The 19,144-nt window shown below is 45.7% G+C and overlaps 1 protein-coding gene across 4 annotated transcripts in view; it reads right to left on the bottom strand.

The window, feature by feature from the left end:
* LOC137521837 (rho guanine nucleotide exchange factor 19-like) overlaps window positions 1-17,692 on the bottom strand; it is a 91,069-nt gene extending 73,377 nt beyond the window's left edge. For 2 of the 4 annotated variants that reach the window (XM_068241622.1, XM_068241624.1), the window contains exon 1: window positions 17,288-17,692. In XM_068241622.1, coding sequence (XP_068097723.1) covers window positions 17,288-17,292 — 5 coding nt within the window. In that variant the 5' untranslated portion in view covers window positions 17,293-17,692. Of the gene's footprint in view, window positions 1-6,453; window positions 6,532-17,287 lie in introns of those variants that run through there. The other 2 variants (XM_068241626.1, XM_068241625.1) reach the window with 2 other exon arrangements.
* Window positions 17,693-19,144: the final 1,452 nt, after the last annotated feature.

Below are 19,144 nucleotides of genomic sequence, written 5' to 3'. Positions count from 1 at the left end.
CCCCCCCCCCCCCAGAGAGCTGTCTCTGAGTAGTAAACAAAGCACACAGAGCCTGCAGGAGGAGTGGAGGGGGCATGCATAACTTCTCCCTATCACAGCAGAGGCAGTACATTCCTCCCTGGCTTGTCAAAGCTTGACAAAGAAAAGAAGATTAGATATATTACAGAGACAGTGCAACTAGAAAAGGCTGCAGTAATCCAGACCACATTAGAACAGGTATAGGAACTTTTAGGATACAAGAAATAAGACTGAAAATGTTGTTACAGAGTCTCTTTAAGGTTCCCTTTAAGGGATGTGACAAAAATAGTCCCTCATACCTGGTGTATTACCCAGACTCTGACAAAGCTTCAAGCACAGACTAGTAAAGGTCATTGAAAAGGGTGTGATCGAGAAACAAACTCTTATCTGTTAAAAGGTTCCCATTAACGGTACAATTTTTCCTTCAGATTCAATCTTTCAACGCGATTTTTATGATCAAAATGTATAGAAAACGGCGCCATGTGTGGGGCAAATCGATGTTAAACGATTCTTTGGTCGATCTGATATCGATCTGAAGATTGGATTTTATGATCGAATTGGAATCCAAAACTTTCTTTCATCATTCCTTTAATGGAAACAATCGATAATTGCCTTCCGATTAGTTTTGATTGTTCAAATCTTATTGAAAGATCGAATCTGAAGAAAAAAATTGTACCGTAGGCACCTGAACAGTGCTGATGATGCTTACAGAGAAAGCAGTGTATTTTCCATATGGAATCCAAAAACAAAAAGAGACCCCTGCTTCTCTAGCTGAGATTACAGAGGACAAAGATGATGACCATGGTACAAGATACCCCACAAGAAATAGAAAGCCTCCTCAGTATTTGAATGACTGTGTATTAGAATCCAATCATGATTAACCACTTGAGGACTGCAGTGTTAAACCCCCCTAAAACAGGCCACTGCAGCTTTAAGCCTCGCTGCAGGGCCGCACAACACAGCACACAAGTGATTTACCCCCATCCCCCCCCCCCCCCCCCACATACACACTTTTCTCCCCACCAACAGAGCTTTCTGTTGGTGGGGTCTGATCGCTCCCCCAATGTATAATTTTTTTATATATAAATATTTATTTCATTATTTTCTAAATAAATTTGCTTTTTTTTTTTTTTTTTACATTTATTCCCCAGCCAATCAGCATGATCAGCTGTCATAGGCTTCAGCCGATCACTATCCTGTCTCCCAGGGGGACAGCTGTGTCACACGGCTGTCCCCAGTACAGCACTGCCAAGGATTGCAGCGCTGTACAAGCTAATTAGACGGCGATTTCGCCATCTAACAGTCTTCTAGCGGCAATCGCCCCTGGGAGCCTGAAGGCGGAGCTCCCGCCTACCAAGCGGAGATCTCCTGCAAAACAGGCCCCAAGGACCTTACGCCAATCGGTGTTAGGCTGTCCTGGGGCTGCTGCCGCCTCCACGCCTGTCGGCATGACATGGTCGACAAGAGGTTAACAATGACCACCCTACCAGAAGGCAAAAACTCAGTGGTGGGTAGATGGGTATGTGTAATAAAAAGCAATGTGAATGGGGAACTAACTACACATAAACTTTTTCTCCACCTGCCAAACACAGAACATTTATATTGTGCTTTTCTCCTGGTGGACTTAAAGCTGCAGTCACTAGGGTGCGCTCTATATAGGCAGTAGCAGTGATAGGGAGTCTTGCCCAAGGTCTCCTTACTGAATAGGTGCAGGCTTACTAAACAGGAAGAGCCAATATTCAAACCTTCCTGTGTCAGAGGCAGAGCCCTCAACCAGTACACTAACCAGCCACTACTACACTATCCAGCCACTAAATGTAAAGAGACTTGAAAGTTACAATTTTGAATTGTACTACAGAAAATCCAAGGTTAAGACTTAAAGAGACACTGAAGCAAAAAAATAAATTATTATATTATTTGTATGTGTAGTACAGCTAAGAAACAAAACATTGGGAGCAGAGACATAAGTCTAATATTGTTTCCAGTACAGGAAGAGTTAATAAATTCCAGTTATCTATGCAAAAGAGCCATTGAGCTTCACGACTTTCAGGCTACTTTCCCACCAGGACGTTGCGTCTTAGGGGACGTTATAGGTCGCATAACGTGCCCCTAACGCAACGCCTGGTGGTGTTGGAGGTGGACGCTACTTAGAGCTGCGTTATGCAGCTCTTGGTGCGCCTTTTTAGTGCTATAGACTGCAGAGACCACGTGATGCGCATCACGTGGTCCCACCAGCCAATCGCCGCACAGAGCGGCGCTCCAGGAAGTAAACACTGCACGTCACACCGTACAGTGAATATTAATTAGCCATGTGGCTGGCCGAGGAGGAGGAGGGGAGACCTCCTCCTCCAACACTACTGAGCATGTGCAAACAGTCTAACTACTGCATGCAGCACTTTAACTTGACGTGCAGCGTTACAATGTAACGCAACGTGGGCACTGTGAACAGCCTATTGATTTTTCATTACTGTGCGGTGGGCTGCGTTACAGGCTGCTCTAACGTGCGCCTGTAACGTCCCACTGTGAAAGCAGCCTCAAAGTCGCAGAGAGCACTGTCTTCTGAAGTTTGTTATCGCAGCTGTCAGTCACTGTATTTTCTTTTTTTCTGTCAGAGGGCAGGTCAAAAGTTCACTGGCCTGCTCTGTAAAATCAGTGTAATGTGTAAGCTGCAAATCTTAGAGAATGATGCAATGTTATAAAAAACACTATATAACTGAAAATAAAAATATTAGAATATTTTCTTTGCTGATTATTATTCTAGTAATTATCCGTACTACATAACCATGTCATTATTTCATAATATTTTTTTCGCTTCAGTGTCTCTTTCAGGCCTGTACCCACTTCGCGATTTTTCCGACAATTTTCCCGACGACCGGTGATTTATTTTTTTAGAAACGAGCAGTCGTTTCTGCAATGTCGTGGCGTGGGTACGACATTGCGATCATGCAAATGTCATTTTTGCGCCACCCGGCAATAACGACCATCACAGCGGATCTTTAATATCCCCCACCACTCCTGCGCAAAGTACCCTGTTCCCTTGAACTCTTGTTCACGCACGTCGTATGTTGCCGCCCATACCCGCTAGCTGGAAGATGCAGTGGGAGCGCTTGTCGTCGTGGGACGTCGCTGCGATCCATGTTCCTTCGTCGCGAGGTGAGTATTCAGCTGGAGGCATATAGTGATGCCAGTTGAGCCTCAGATCAGAACGACAGGAAATGTACAACAGGATATTGTTTCAGCCTGACCGAAAATGGGTCCATGATTTCTTGAAGGTTAAGAAACAACCAACAATTGCACTAACTTTCCGTGTTGCTGAGTATATAGCAATAGCCACTACCACACAGGAGTCTTACACAATTGCCTAAAGAATTGGCCAATGAATGTCAACATGAGCCAGTGAGGCTGTGTTCTCACTTGAGCGGGTAACGAACATTTTTTGTGCATTCTCCGCTCCTTGCTAAACTGACAGTGAATGGCTCCTATTTTATGAATAGGAACCGTACACACTCGTCACTCTGCAATGGATCTGTTACAGTAAGCAGGCCACACTTCTGTGCCGTCGACGATAATCCCGGACAGGCAGATGCATTCCCCCATATAGCCTATAGGGGCTTATGCCCCGGGCTATGCGTCCCAACACTGCCCGGTCCCTGTACGCAGCCTGGCAACCGGCAGAAGCATGGGGATCTCCATTGGGCTGCAAAAGACCAATGGGATTCCTCCGCAACAGGGAGAATTCTCATTGGTTCATGGTGGACCAAAGAAAATTCTCCCTGCTGCTAGGGAGAATTGGTGTAATGCAGCCAATGGAGAGCCCCATGCGTCTACTGGCCTCTGGCTGATTGGTGGCGGAAAGCGGCAATAACTTCAGACGGGCAGATGCGGAGCGGACGGCACAGAGTGGATGCAAAACGGACGGAGCGCATCAGCTTAGCAGATGCGTTTACTCTACCCTTTTTACATTCACTCAAGTGGGAACCGAGCCTAAAGATTCTTGAAGACAATCAGAGTACGATAGCTCTCAAAAAGTACCCAGTTTGCCATCAAAGGTGTAAACATACATCGAATTCTATTTCTTTAGATCTGTTCTAAGGGCTGATGCACACCAAGAGCAGTTCTGAGCATTTTTAAAAACACTTGTGCTTTGAAATGCGCTTGGCTAATGTATTTGAATGGGATGGAGCACCCCAGAGCGATGAGCGATTCGTTTTTAACCCCAAACGCAAACTCTGGTCCTGCAGCATTTTTGCTGATTTCTGAGGCGATTCAGCCTTAATGTTAAGTATAGGAAAGTGGAAAATCGCTCTGAAAAGCGCGAGATCAGAGCAATTTTCCAAGCGTTTTTGATACAGAAGCTGTTCAGTTACAGCTCTACTGTAACAAAAAATAAAAAATTCTACACAAGAACGCACCAAAAATCGCTAGGCATACGTAAAAAAATCGCTAGGCACATGCCTAGAAAATTACTTCAAAAAGCGCTGAGCGTTTGCGATTACGTTAGTGCTTTTTGATGTGCACTGGGCCTTAGTGAGGGCAAGATAGATCTGGGGTATTGTCCTATGACCAAAATGGTAGGTGATATTATGACCATACATCTCAACTTTTTGAGACAAGAAAGAGGGACGCTTTAAGACTCACCCCTGCCACACCCCCAATCACGCACCCTGCCACCCCTCTAGTCACTGATAATCAGAAAGAATTCAGGCGCAAAAGCCAAAGTTTTAAAGTTCAAACCACACCGGTCCTCTCTATCTGCATTAGTTGTGCTTCATATTTACATTTGAAAATAAGATTGTTATGGCATAATCACTTCCTACCCTCATCTGCCTCCCCTCACTTTTACCCTTCCCTCCACCCCACAACCCCTTTACCCGCCTCCCCAGACTCACTTCACCCTTTCCTCCTCTCTACACCCACTTCCAGATCCAAGATGGCGCCATAACAGGACGCCGCGGCCACAGGGCTCCGGTCTTCTTCTTCTTTCTCCCCCCTATCCCTCACCTGCTCTCTCCCCCCCTCTGGGGAAGATGCGGGGGAAGATGCGGGAATAGCAGAGGTCGCGGGTGGGAGCCGGTGGGCCGCAGAGTTTGAGCAGGCCGAGGGATGCCAGCTGATCGGCCACGTGTGCGGGGACTCCTCAGCCAGCCACCCGGAACGCCGCCACACAGCCTGGGGAACCTTCCGCTGATCGGGCGCTCAGCAGATCGCGCCCACGCCCTGGGAACGCCACACGTGCAGCGCTGGCTCCTCTAACATCACTGGTCCTGGCCCACTGCTGGCTGCCGCTGGATCAGCTGACCGGGAATCGGATGCGCCGGACAGTCAGCTGATCATCGCTGGGCCATGTGCTCCGAGCTGGGAAGGGAGCCTGCCAGACACAACACCGCTGCCACAGCTTGATGGGGAGAATCGGGCTCTTCTGCTCCTCAGCGCAGGTCTCCCGCTGCCGGATACACCAGCATGCCACTGCCGGATCCATCCATCTGCCCCCTGCAGCTGCACCGGCCTACCGCTGCTGTTGCGGGATCCACCAGACCACCATTTTCTCTAAAGGACTGTGCTGCTGACCTCCTGGCCACCTACATCCTACCTGCACTAGGCCACAAACCGGGGGCTAAATTTACTGGCTGCCAGGTCCACTACCTTTGCCTACTGCTGGCTGCTGCATCTGATGTCCTGCCACCACCAAGGTAAACCCCCCTGGCCTGTCCACCACTGCTGCCCCCGGCCCCACGTCCACCACCACTGCGGCCCAGCAAAGGTGCCTCCTGGCCCCACAGGGCCACCACTGCGTCTGCACCCTCATTACCAGCCGTGCAGATTTAAAACCAGGAGTGCTACCCCTCGGGCAACCTGGTCCGAGTGAACTCTGCTGTCCGCCTCCATCATGATGCCCCTCAGTTTTTTTTTTTTTTTTCCTCAGCCTTCTCTCTCTACTTTCGTGGACAATCGGTAGCACCTGTCTTGTTGGGAGCGTGTCGCTGTGTAGCGTCCAGTGCCGAAAATGGCAGCGCTCATATCAGCTCTCAGGCTGCTCCTCCAGTCCCACTCTTTTCCTGCTATCAATGTATGCTTTGCTATGTTTGTATTATGTTAACTGTATGCGTATGCTGTAATGCTCTGTTTGTATTACGTTAACTGTACGTGTATAATGCTCTCTGTTTTGCTTTTTGTCTTTGCTTTTTATTGTTTATATGTATGTACCATGCTTAACTGTATGCAATGCTGCACTCTGCTTAATTGTACGCACAAGCTGTAATGTTGTCCTATGTATGCTTGTCCCCTGTCTATGTATGTACCATGCTTATCCGTATGCTGTTTCTTGTCTTTTTTCATCGATGACCCTGTATGTGCCAAAACCAATTCCGGGTACAACCCACCGTTGTACTTGGCGATAATAAATTCTGATTCTGATTCCCTCCTCCCCACACTCACTTTTACTCTTCCATTTTTCTTCCCACTCTAGCTTCCAGCATCAGCTGCTCACCTCCATGCAGACTGAACTCTGTGGCTGGCAAGAGACCAGAGTGTCCCAGTCATCCTCACTGCTGCCACCTGGTGTCCATACAGACTGAAAGCATGCTGCATTACAAATAACAGACACTTGATGGCAGCAGTAACAATGGCTGCAGGCGGCTCTTCTCTATAGCTTCCGGCAAACTACTTCAGTGACACGTCTCTCTGCACTGTGATGACAGATGACACAGCCCAGCTCAGAACAGCCTGCGGCCCACTAGTGGGCCGTGGCCCAGAGGTTGGGGACCCCATCAGACTCTGTTCCCACTTCTGCCAGATCACGTACAGCCAGCGGAGGTGGAGAGTGTAGTGTCCACTTTGATGGTCCAGCTGTTGCCCGGGGAAGATGCTTTACCCCCATAGGCTGTATTGGGGAACACATCTGCCTGCCGGATTATCGCAGACTGCACAGAAGTGACATGAGGTAGTTTCCTGTCATGTAAACGCACCGCGTGTCAAACGCAGCCACGCATGGGGTCAGAAACGCTGCGTGACATCACAACCAGGAGACACTGGGTGGGCGGCAGATCGGAGACTCCCAAACAAGCATGCTGTGCATGGGGAGGATGTCAGGGCTGTATAAATACACAATAATATTTACCGGTAAGTGGTATTGTACTCAAATTTTATCTATGGTCTAAAACAGTGTTTCTAAACATTTTATTGGTATGTACCCCTTTTAAAACCCTGTACTCACCAAGTACCCCCTGGCATAGTAAACATTATCACAAGTTCCCCTTGACAAATATATTTTTAATCATAGTACATAATAATTGGTTCTAAACTATTTCCATGCATTTACTATTATTGCTTTTAATTAGCTAAAATACTAATTTGGTGTTGTTTATATAGGATTTATAATTTTCTAAAACACTGAATTTGTTATATTTGGTAAATTATATCTAGCCTGAGTACCCACTGGAACCAGCAGAAGTACCCCTGGGGAACGCGTTCCACACGTTGAGAACCTAGGGTCTAAAACATTAAACACCGCATAAAGTGGACAGCTAAAACCATCTGACTGTTTTTCAAGGTATGGGAAGGGTTAAAACTCAAGCTTTTTACCTCATTTATCTGCTGATAAGCTTGCTTTGACCAGCATTGTCAGATTGTTTTGTAAGTCTAATGTGTAAACAAGGCTGAAAAGTTCCTGCTGTATCCAGGGGAAAGCAGATAACTTTCTCTCCTTTATTTGCTCACTAATTACTTGATTAGAAGTCATGATCATCTGTCCTGCAGTCGGCATTGATATCAGTTAGCTTCAGTGAGTTGTAAATATGCAGTCAAATGACATCAGACTAGTCTTATGGTGTTTCATATTCATTTTACTGTGTTTAAAAACCACTTAACGACCAGCTAACGCCGATAGGCGTCTGCAGGTCGTTAGTGGTATAGCATGGAAACGGCCGCTCATTCGTGTGGCCTTTCCATGCCAGTTCACAGAGGGTTTCTCCGTGAACTGTGTGCGAGCCGCCGATCGCGGCTCGCACGCATAATGCAAACACGCGGGGAAGAAATCCCCGCTGTTTACATCAATACAGCGCTGCTGCGCAGCAGCGCCGTGACGGAGACCGGCGATCCCCGGCCTCTGATTGGCCGGGGATCGCCGGCATCTGATAGGCTAAAGCCTATCCTATCCGGCGCAGCCCATAGCCTGCAGGAGAAGCAGGTATGGGCAGAGATTGCTGCGGAGGGGGGCTTTGAAGAGCCCCCGCAAGGCACAGAGAGCCGGCGGCGATCAGACCCCCCAGCAGGACATCCCCCTAGTGGGGAAAAAAGTCTGATCGCCCATGCTCAATCCTGATCGGTGCTGCGGGCTGGAGAGCCCACGCAGCACCGATATCAGGAAAATACCATGGTTTGCATTAGAGCAAAAATTTAATTTTGAGTGTAATCCCAGTCGAATACCTAGCTGGTCGTTTGTCCATAGCATGGAAGAAGCTTACAGACACTTATGGATTTTTATTGTCGTCCCATCAGGGTGAATTTTCTTCGCTTTCTTTCCTGACAGGAATACACATGCAATATTAATTGGCCAATTGTTGACCTTTTTACCACCTTCATGTAGTAGGAGGGTAAACAGATTTTGAATGCTATGAACATATTGTGTAGGTAAGCTCTCATATTGCATGGGGGTAGTAAAATTGGCCAATCAAAATTGGATGTGTGTACCATGCTATACTCCCCAGATGAAACCATAAAAAAGGCCCTTTTTGTAGAATGGGTAAGGGCCTGTTTTCACTACACGGAGATTCTGCATGCAGAAAACTGACTCCAATGAATGCCTATGGGAAATCTGCATCGGAAAAATCGCGTTCAGTGGAAACAGGCCCATAGGCTTTCATTGGAGTCAGTTTTCTGCATGCAGAATCTGCGTGTAGTGGAAACAGGCCCTAAGAGTTGGATCCAACCATCAAGCTTCTATTGCCGTCAGTCATCTCACACTGAAGCTATTGCGGTCCCCAGAGCTTGCACACACAGAAAGTGAGAGAAAGGCACCCCATCTGGGTTACAGACAGTTGGAGCACTCTGGTGGGACGTATAACCTTTCTGTCACTCCTTCAGAAATAAACAGAGAGGTGTAGCTAGAGCTTGTAGTGAAAGGAATATGGAGGCAGCCATTTCTGCCTTACATTAGTCAGACACAGAACATTTATAGAGCGCTTTTCTCCTGGCAGACTCAAAGCGCCAGAGCTGCAGCCACTAGGACGCGCTCTATAGGCAGTAGCAGTGTTAGGAAAACTTGCCCAAGGTCTCCTACTGAACAGGCAGAGACAAAATTTGAACCCTGGTCTCCTGTGTCAGAGGGCCAGGAGACCTTCACCACTACACTATCCAGCCACTCAAAGTCAAGCTGCTCCTCTACATTTCAATACCACACCACTGGTTTACTGAGACTTGATTGTCCCAGAGAGAGCATAAGTGATCCATGAAGTGGTTTGCTAACAGGTCATAAAAGTATCTAGCCCTTAACCGGGTCATAATAAGAACATAGGCCCAGTGCACACCAAAAACCTCTAGCAGATCTGCAAAACACTGGAGGTTTTTGAAGCAGATTTCAGAGCGATTCTAGGCATGTTTTCTAAACATGCCTAGCGTTTTTTGGAGCGTTTTTTTGTGTAGCAGATTACAAATATTGTTACAGTAAAGCTGTTACTGAACAGCTTCTGTAACAAAAATGCCTGCAAAACCGCTCTGATCTAGCGTTTTTTCAGAGCGCTTTTCCACTTTCCTATACTTTAACATTGAGGCAGAAACGCCTCAGAAATCTAAAAAATGCTGCAGCCCCCGAGTTTGCATTTGTGGAAAAAACGAACCTCTCTGGTGTGCACCAGCCCATTCACTTTCATTAGCCAAGCGGTTTTTCCCCCTGCAAGCGTTTTGAAAAACGTTTCAGAACCGCTCTGGTGTGCATTAGCCGATAGTGAGTGTTGCTGAAAACTCAGTCCTGTGGAGCAACTGCTGTGAGAACGTTTTGCACATTTGCTAATGGCTATATTATAGATTAAAACAAAAAAGATATAGACCTGGTGCCAGGGCCGGTTTAAGCAACAATGGGGCCCCAGGGCAAAATAAACCTAGGGGGCCCCCCCAACATATACCCCGGAACAAAAATCGGCATTAGGGGACCTTTTTTGCAGCTGGTATAGTCAGGGTGTGAAGTCCCAATCGGTCGGAGCTCCACATTCTGGCTATCCCAGCCTGCATGGGGGACAAGGGGTTAAAAAGTTTCAGGAGTGGGGACCCCACATAATTTTTTTTTTTTTTAATTCCCACACTCTAAACATGAAAAAAAAATTGGGAAAATAGAAAAAAATGCCAGGAATCTTCATACAGTCATATTGCGGCTGTATAGCGATCCCTGGCCAAAGCGATGCGGCTGCGTATAGACCCCCTGGAAACCGCGTCAGGAAATGTATTGCGCTTTCGTTTGATGCATGTAAAATTACACTACCGTTAGGTTTGCTACTAAAAGTGACATTTACCGCATTTAAAAGTATACTTTTTTCCTTCGAAAATTTAAAATCGATTTTCTCAAAAACTATAAGGTCTTTTTGAAAAATTGTTTTTTCCTCTTATTCCTAATGATTTCCTTAACATATCCTGCAAATTTAGGGTTTCTAGCATTTAAGGTGGATTTGCTATTAACCATTAAAGTTGGCAGGTTTTTAAATGTGTATTTTTTTTCCTTTTAAACTTTAAAATCGATTTTCTCAAAAACTATAAGGCCGATTTGAAAAAAAATGTTTTCCTCTTGTAGCCACTGGGGGCCCCTACAAGCTCTGGGGCCCTGGGGCAGCTGCCTACTTTGCCTCTATGGTAGCGCCGGCCCTGCCTGGTGCATATGTATCTAAATCATAGTTTCATAACCATCCCTTAAAGACAAAGGGTGAAGCAAACCCAAAATACAATAATATAACCAAACAAGCACATATGGGTCATTATGCCTACAAGATATACAAAACTTTATTCATATCTAATTATGTAGCCATACAACTCCTAAATATGCTAAAATACATGCTAGGAATCAGTATTCCCTATTAGGCCCGGTGCACTCCAAAACCCGCTAGCAGATCCGCAAAATGCTAGCAGATTTTGAAACGCTTTTTCTTCTTTTTCTGTAGCGTTTCAACTAGCATTTTGCGGTGTTGTGAAGCGTTTTTGGTGTAGTAGATCTTATATATTGTTACAGTAAAGCTGTTACTAAACAGCTTCTGTAACAAAAACGCCTGCAAAACCGCTATGAACTGACGTTTTTCAGAGCGGTTTGCGTTTTTCCTATACTTTACATTGGAGGCAGAAACGCCTCCGCAATCCAAAATCTGCAGCAGCCCAGAAGTATGCGTTTCTGCAAAACGCCTCCCGCTCTGATGTGCACCAGCTCATTGAAATACATTGCGTGTGCACTAGGCCTTAGACACATTAAAAACAGAGGAGGAAGTGAACAATGTCCATGGCACACACCATACAAAGTTAATGATTTCAACATTTTGATTGTTATTTTTGGTTGAACGAAAATTCTGATTCTTCCAAGCAATGTAGCACACATATATGCGATTTAGAAGCAGCCAAAAGAAAAAGATTGAATAATTCATAAAAATTGAGTATGGGATAAAAATCATGTGGAAAAATATTCCTTTAGATGCGATCGGAAATAACGTGTCATTGAAAAGCGTGGTCTTCTTTTTTTTTTTTTTTTTTTTTGCCTTCCATACATAGGATTATATCCAACATTAGAGAGCTTAGAAGGAACTCTGGTCGATAGGTCAAAAGATAGCGTTCACGTATACTGTATACCATTCATGGGGCTCGATTCACAAAGCGGTGCTAACCCAGTTAGCGGCTTTAGGCGTGATCACCATTGCACTACACTGGTGAAAAGCCAGTTTAGGTGTAATAATCTTAGATAAGTTTAGATCGCGCGCAAAGTCCCGCGCACAAAGCAGCGCCATTAAAATCTATGCGAAGTGCACCAGACTTTGGTAGCGCAAAACTTTTGATCAGATGTGCACTGCGGTGCTAACCCAGTTGGCGCCTAACCTTATCACGCCTAACCTTATCACGCCTAACCTTATCACGCCTAACCTTATCACGCCTAAACTGAGTTTAGGCGTGATAAGGGGCTTTTCACCAGCATGCTAACTGTGAGCACCGCTTTGTGAATCAAGCCTATGAACTAACATATTTACATACCTAACCCCACTATTACCACTAGAAGGCGTTGCCCACTAATGTGTCACCTTACATTTTTTAAAGGGGGGTCTTACTATACTATAGCAGAAAAATTACATTTCTTTTCTCCGTTTTACCACATCGGAAAACTGACTGTTGACGGATCCTATTCAGGTGAATCTCTGAGGCCTAATTCACACCTAAAAATGCAAATGCAAGTGTTTTGCGTTTTTGTTAGTGGTTTATTTTTTCCCCGCTCCAATGCGTGCTGCGTTTCTGGTAAAAGCGCTTTTCTAATCGCTTTTCCAGAGCGGTTTTGTAATTCACTCCCTGACACAAGTCAGGAAGTGAACTCTTTGACCCGGAAAATAATAAATACAATGTATTTATTCTTACAAACACTCACGCAATCAATGCACAAAGTTTTTACCTAAACCTTCCATTGAGGCACAATCGCCCCAAAATGGTCCAGGCACCGCTTTGCTGAATGCACAGAGGACGAACCGCGCTGATATGAAACGTCTCATAGAGATTCATTGCACAATTGTTTTGTGGGCGATTCTAAAAATCGCCTGCGCTTGAAAAAAGGCCGAAAATGCCCCTAGTGTGAATGAGCCCTAAAAATAATAATATTGTGCAAAAGTAATTTATTTCAGTAATTCAACTTAAAGAGGAACTATAGTGATAATAGCATAATTAACAAAATTGCTTCTTGTTTACAATATTTATAGATTTATAGATTATTTAGTCAATAAAAAAGTGCTTCACTATTTTTTTTACAATAATAAAGTATAAATGATTTAGTCAGTGTTTTCCCATTGTAAAATCTTTCCTCTCCCTGATTTACATTCTGAAATATATCCCTGGTGGTGACATCTTTTGTCCTGTCAGGTGATCTGTACGGAATGTTCGTTACTGAGAGTTCTATGCACAGAGGGAGATGCTGCTTGCTTGGCAGTTGGAAAAATCTGTTATTTCCTACAAAGCAACGAGGTTCACAGATGGTAAACTGTCAGGAGCATGGTCCTGACATCACACAGTGGGAGGGGTTTCACCACAATATCAGCCATACAGAGCCCCCTGATGATCTATTTGAGAAAAGGTAACCATTTCTCATGGGAAAGAGGGTACTGTTTGGAATGAAGTTCAATTCTCGATTAAAGTTTGTTTTTAAAAGGTGAAACTAATGTATGAAATAGGAACCCTTTGCAGGTGTTTTGGATGAATGAGCTGATTAGAGTCTGACACTTTGAGCCGAGAATATTGAACCTTTTCACAATATTCTTATGGTCTGAGATTATGATTTTGGAGTTCTCATAATCTGTAAGCCATAATCATCAACATTATAACAAATAAAGGCTTGAAATATCTGGCTTTGCATCTAATGAGTCTATTTCATACATTAGTTTCACCTTTTAAGTTGAACTACTGAAATAAATGGACTTTTACATGATATTCTAATTTTTCGAGTTTCACCTGTAGTTTTTGTAGGTTGTGCTGCAGCCAGCGGAATGCAAAATTCTGGCACTAGGAGACACCGAGCCCAGGTGGAACTTTACATCACTTCCAGGGGTGTAACTAGAAACCACTGGGCCCCCCTGCAAAACTTTGGATGGCCCCCCCCCCCCTCCCTGAATAGGGACTGTCCTCAAATCTTTGTCTGCAAAACGTTGTATGATTCTTTAACAGTGGCTGAGCAGATGCAATCACTAGAACAATTGTGCAGAGAGCAAAAGTTTTTTTCGCTCTTTGCCCTTAGGTGTCAGTCTCTCAGGACAGGGCCCAATGTGGCTTTTGGGCCCCCCTGCGGCTGCATCCCTTGCAGGGTCTATTGTTACGCCCCTGATCACTTCAATGTGACACGGAGCTGTCACTTATATACATGTGAGGGCAGTGATAAATTACATACACTTGGCATCAGGTGACCCAGCTGTCTCTATATGAGCCATACACACTATATACACATGATGACTTCAGGTGACACGGCTATATCTGTATGAGCCATACATAACATATACACTATATATACACACGACATCAGGTGACACGCTGTCCCTATATGAGCCATAGAGGACATATACACTATATACACATGACATCAGGTGACCCAGCTGTCCCTATAATATGAGCCATACACAGCATACACACGATATACACATGATGGCGTCAGGTGACTTGGCTGTCCCTGTACGAGCCATACATAACGTATACACTATATATACACATTACATCAGGTGACACGCTGTCCCTATATGAGCCATACATAACGTATACACTATATAGACATGACGTCAGGTGACATTGCTGTCCGTATATGAGCCATGTATAACGTATTCACTATATACACATGATGTCAGGTGACACGGCTGTCCCTATATGAGCCATACATAACGTATACACTATATGTACACATTACATCAGGTGACACGCTGTCCCTATATGAGCCATACATAACGTATACACTATACACACAACATCAGGTGACACGCTGTCCCTATATGAGCCATATATAACGTATACACTATATACACATGATGTCAGGTGACACGGCCGTCCCTATATGAGCCATACATAACATATACACTATATACACAGGATGTCAGGTGACACGGCTGTCCCTAAATGAGCCATAGAGGACATATACACTATATACACATGACATCAGGTGACCCAGCTGTCCCTATAATATGAACCATAGATAACGTATACACTCTATACACATGACGTCAGGTGGCTGTCCCTATATGATACATAGAGGACATATACACTATATACACAGGATGTCAGGTGGCACGGCTGTCCCTATATGAGCCATACATAACGTATACACTACATACACATGCGTCAGGTGACACGGCCGTTCCCTGCGAGTGGCACTGATCTATAAATAGAGCAGCACAGGATGTCCCACTGCCAGAAGCTTGTCCCGTACTGTGCAGAGGAACCTGGCGCCTGGCCTGTCACTTATGTGCAGGAAACACACGTCCAATATAATGCCAGCCACAGACACAGCAAGGCGCAATGAAAGGGTTACTCCACATAAAAGAGAGAATTCAGGTGTTGGTGGAAGCTAGGGACTTCTCACAGATGTTTAGAGTCAGTGGTTAGAAGGGTCAGAAGAAATAAAGGCCCTGCAATGCTTTGTCTCAATGTCCCCCTGTAGTGACTAGCATTAGATAGGTCAGATTAGTCCTCTGATTGGCTTCCTCTGACTCCTCCCTCCCCTTCTGCAGATACAGAACTTCTGAAATTCAAGGGGACCTGAACTCAGAACTTCCTCTCTGCTTTAAAAGATAAGCAACAGCATAATAACCTTTAAAGAAAAACATTTATTTGTTGCAGCTGATACAAATCCTGCAATCAATCTGCAATGTTTCTACTTCCTGCTTTCATGGAAGCAGACATATTGTTAACATCCTGTGCTTTCAAATTAGCCTCTATGCTGGGGCAGACAGCTGACACAGCTGAGGGATCAAATTACAACTTGTGATTAGTCACAGATGAGTGGGAATTAGACAGGCTAAACTCTCTAAATACATACAGGGTGCCTTTCTCTATTTTTTCCTTCTGTCCTGTGCAAGAGTTCAGGTCCAGTTTAAGTCAGGACTTGGCCTGATGTGTTCCCATCCCTCACCTCCAAGACCTGTCTGTGTGGTCTGTCTTTTCCAACTGCAGGGATGAGATCTCTGCGCTTTAAGGTACCCAGCTCTGCACACCTACTGCAACATTTATAGTTGGCACCCCCTCCCCCCTCTTGGGGACTCTTTTTTTTTTTTTTTTTTTTTTTTTAGAGACTCCACTGGTGAAATATTTGGGTAAAAGGACCCTGCTTAGAGAGATGCCAGGAGATGCTGACTCACTGGTAAGACTGGTAGAGCCGAGAGCTGGAGGCACTGAAGGAAAAGAGCTTAGAAGATGCTGCCAAGTCCTGATGGTTTTTCTGATTTTCATTTCTGTGTTTGTTGTACAAAGTTCCTCAGTGTCCCCCCCCCCCCCCCCCCCCCCCCCCTCAGTAACGTGACCAGCCAGCGGCCGAGGGCTGCATTGTGTTACTGGGAGCTCCTCAGAACAAAGGGATTAGTTGGGGGAAGAGTGACAAGTGAGAGAAAGTAACTCAGCCCCCCTCCCCTCACTTTTCCTCCAGAATATGCAGAAGATCGGCGGAACCACCGGCTGGGCCTGATGGACACGTGTATTTCCTCAACCCAGATAACTTTGTAACTATAGCATGGTCCCAGGGTCTGCATGGGGGTTCCAGGGTCTGCTCAGGATTCTTGAATTTGCTTAGGGTTCCCGAGTCTGCTCAGGGTTCCAGGTCTGCTCATTGTCCAGGGCCTACTAAGGGTTCCCGAGTCTGCTCTGGGCTTTGGGGTCTGCTTGGGGTTCCATGTTTGCTCTGGATTTTGGGGTCTACTTGGAGTTCCGAGGTCTGCTCTGGGTTTTAGGGTCTGCTTGGGGTTGCGGAGTCTGCTCTGGGTTCTGGAATCTGCTCAGGGTTCTGGGGTCTGTGATATGCTCAGGGTTTTGGTATCTGCTCAGGGTTCCTAGGTCTGCACTGGGTTTTGGGGTCTGCTCGGTGGAACCTAGCCTTGGTAGAAGCCAGGAGGAATCACTCCGTGAAACGGTCGTCAGGCTGAGCACCACAGGCGCCCACTGTTGCTGCCCCCACTCCAGCTCATCAGAACTGCTAAGTATTACTTTGCACTTGCATGATGCTATGAGCCTATATGTGCTACTGTGTGCACCAGCACTTTCGTGATGTTCAATAAACCTCATAGTGCCAGACGTACTCCTTTGCCATGTTCCGGGATCTGCTTGAGGTTCCATGATCCGTTTGGGGTCTCTGTAACCCCCCTGGTGGACTTAGAAAGTACCCAGCACAAAGTTTCTGATCAACAAGTGAGTGAGAGAGGAGTGGAGAAGGGGCTGAGGGATTCACACTTGATGAACAGAGGAACTTTTTATGGACCTGGTGGTCTATAAATGTCTTACTCTGTACAACACCATGGAAGATGATGGCGCTATATAAATCAATAATAATAATATTAAAAGTTTGGAAGAAGAAGGGAAGTCACCGTACCTCATAGTGAGAGTCCTGGGGCATCTCCTCCGCTGGCTGGTCTTGGCACCCTGGGCAGGACATGGCACAGGTCTTTGCGGAGGTTGGCGTCACCAGGCAACCCCCCGGCCCTCCTTCTCCCCGGCTGTGTCTGTGGCTCCTGGCAGGTGCTTCCTGATCTCCCTGTCTCCATCAACAGCCTCTTCCACGTTCTCCCCCTCTGTGTTGCCCTCCTCTCCCCCGTCTTACGTCGCAGAGCCCCCCAGTCTCATGGCGAGCGGCCTGGCACAGTGTCAGCCTAGGTGGACCCCCAGCACTGTGCCCGGCTAGGTAGGCATCCCCAGCACCTGCTGTGTGTGCAGTGTGTGCCCTGACTGAGCAGAGAGAGTGAGTTGCTGTGTGTCTGGTGGTGGGGACAGAGGAGGGGGGGGGGGGGGAGCATTGTGCTGACATGTCCCAACCTCCCCCCTCCCCTCTCCCCCTGCAGACATGTCTCTGCTCACAAGCACAGAACTGGTTTGGCAGCTCCCAAAATAACAGGGAGATTCTGTTTGCACATCTGGGCGGCAGGGGGGTCTCCTGACAGTGCCAGATGGGCGAGAGGCTCATCCCCTGGGCAGGAAAGGGTTACATTTCCTCTGCGGAGGGGGTGAGAGGGGTCAGGATGCCAGAGAATCCCAGAAACCAGTCTGAGAAGCTTTATTGTAGGCAAACAAGAGACTCAGTGAGCAAACAGAGAGTCTGCCCCCACCCCCCTGCCCACTCAGTGCCCTGCCATACATCACTGCACAGGCCCTGCCACAGGATGTGAGTGCTGAATGGGTATCACAGGGCCCCTCTGCACTCAGGCCTTGGTGCTGATGTCCCACCATATTATTTTTATGTATTTACTGTATATAGTACTGATATCTTCTGCAGCACTGTACAGAGAACATAGTCCTGTCACTGACTGTCCTCCGATGAGCTCACACTCTAATCCTGCCATACTCATAGTCTAATGTCCTACCATATTATTATTATGTATTTATATAGCACTGAAATCATCTGCAGCACTTTACAGAGTACATAGTCATGTCACTGACTGTCCTCAGAGGAGCTCACAATCTAATCCTACCCTAGTCATAGTCTAATGTCCTACCATATTATTAATATTATTATGTATTTATATAGCACTGACATCTTCTGCAGCACTTTACAGAGTACATAGTCATGTCACTAACTGTCCTCAGAGGAGCTCACAATCTAATCCTACCATACTTATAGTCTAATGTCCTACCATATTGTTATTATTATGTATGTAGATAGCACTGACATCTTCTGCAGCACGGTACAGGGTACATAGTTATGTCCCTGTCTGTCCTCAGAGGAGCTCACAATCTAACCCCTGCCACAGTCATAGTTTAACATCCTACCATATCATTATTATGTATTTGTATAGCACTAACATCTTCTGCTGCACTTTACAGAGTACATATAGTGGTTATATCAACAGTCCTCAGGGAAGCTCACAATCTAATTATTATTGATTTGTAAAGCCCTACCATTGTCATAAAGTACTGGCACACTATATCATTATTATTTTTATTTATTAGCACTGACATCTTCTGCAGCACTTTACAGAGTACATACTGTACAGTAGTCATATCAACAGTCCTCAGAGGAGCTCACAATCTAATTATAATTATTATTGATTTGTAAAGCCCTACCATTGTCATAGAGTACTGGCGCACTATATTATTATTATTATTTATTTATGTAGCACTGACATCTTCTACAGCACTCATGTCCTGCCATATTATTATTATTATGTATTTATATAGCTCTGACATCTTCTGCAGCACTTTAGAAAATACATAGTCCTGTCACTGGCTGTCCTCA

This window comes from Hyperolius riggenbachi, chromosome 6 (genome assembly GCF_040937935.1).
Source record: "Hyperolius riggenbachi isolate aHypRig1 chromosome 6, aHypRig1.pri, whole genome shotgun sequence".
Classification (NCBI taxonomy): Eukaryota; Metazoa; Chordata; class Amphibia; order Anura; family Hyperoliidae; genus Hyperolius; species Hyperolius riggenbachi.
Note: the sequence above shows the minus strand (reverse complement) of the source record. Positions and strands in the feature narration are given on the sequence as shown.